Source organism: Haliaeetus leucocephalus, unplaced genomic scaffold, assembly GCF_000737465.1.
Source record: "Haliaeetus leucocephalus isolate CR32 unplaced genomic scaffold, Haliaeetus_leucocephalus-4.0 Scaffold307, whole genome shotgun sequence".
NCBI lineage: Eukaryota > Metazoa > Chordata > Aves > Accipitriformes > Accipitridae > Haliaeetus > Haliaeetus leucocephalus.
This window is the reverse complement of record NW_010972743.1, coordinates 37,796-38,862: the sequence shown is the minus strand read 5'-3', so window position 1 is coordinate 38,862 and position 1,067 is coordinate 37,796. Positions and strand designations below refer to the sequence as shown.

General features: G+C 56.1%; 1 protein-coding gene across 1 annotated transcript in view; it reads right to left on the bottom strand.

Annotated features, from left to right (window-relative positions):
- The window catches only part of DHX16 (DEAH (Asp-Glu-Ala-His) box polypeptide 16), a 15,835-nt gene that overhangs the window by 5,918 nt on the left and 8,850 nt on the right, over positions 1-1,067 (bottom strand). The window contains exon 12 of the mRNA XM_010571156.1: positions 59-211. Within this exon, the coding sequence (XP_010569458.1) occupies positions 59-211 (153 nt within the window). The remainder of the gene's footprint in view (positions 1-58; positions 212-1,067) is intronic.

The following is a 1,067-nucleotide window of genomic DNA, read 5'->3' as shown; positions in this document are numbered from 1 at the left end:
GGGGGGGGTGACACAGTGAGGGAGGTGACAGGGGAGGTGACAGGGGGTGACACGGTACCCGGGAGCAGGGGGTGACCACGAGGGACTCCATGCCGGTGCGGGCGCTGTAGCTCTTCTGCTTGCAGAACCCGGGGTCCAGCACGTAGACGATCCCGTCGATGGTCACTGACGTCTCCGCGATGTTGGTGGCCACCACTACCTGGGGGGAGGGGAGGGGATGTCACAGGCTCTGCCCACCCCGGGCTCCACCCTATGAGCCCCCACCCTCTTAAGCCCCATCCCTTTAACTCCACCTTATTAAACCCTACCTCTCAGACTCCACCCACAGACCCCACCCTATCAAGCCCCACCTCCTTAAGCCCCATTCCAAGTCTCACCCCATTAAACCCCACTTCTGGACTCTACCTCCTTAAGCCCCGCCTCATCAAGTCCCACCCCTAGGCCCCACCTGCACAGCCTCCACCCCCTTAGACCCCACCCCATACAGTCCACTCTTTAGACCTCAACCTCTTAGACTCCATCTTATAAGCTCCACCCCTTTTAGGCCCTGCTCTATTAAGCTCTGCCCTTTAGACCTCACCCTACTGAGCCCCACCTCCTTAGACCCTGCCCTAAACCCCACCCCATAAAGCCCTACCCTATTAAGCTCTACTCCATGAGATCCCACCTCTTAAACTCCACCCTATTGAACCCAACCCCTTTAAACCTCACCCTATTAAGCTCCACCCTCTCAGCCACCACCTCTTAAACTCCACCCTATTGAGCACCTCCCCTTTAGGCCACACCCCATTAGACCCCATCCTATTAAGCTCTACTCCATTAAACCTCACCTTTAGACCCCACCCCTCAAACTGCCCCCTATTAAGCCCCACCCCTTAAACCCCACCCTATTGAGCACCACCTCTTTAGGCCACACCCCATTATACCCCACCCTATTAAGGCCCACGCCTTAGACCCCACCCTATTAAGCTCTACACTAAGCTCCACTCTGTTAAACCTCACTTTCTTAAACCCCACCCCTTAAACTCCAAGCTATTAAGCCTCACCCCTTCAGACCCCACCCTATT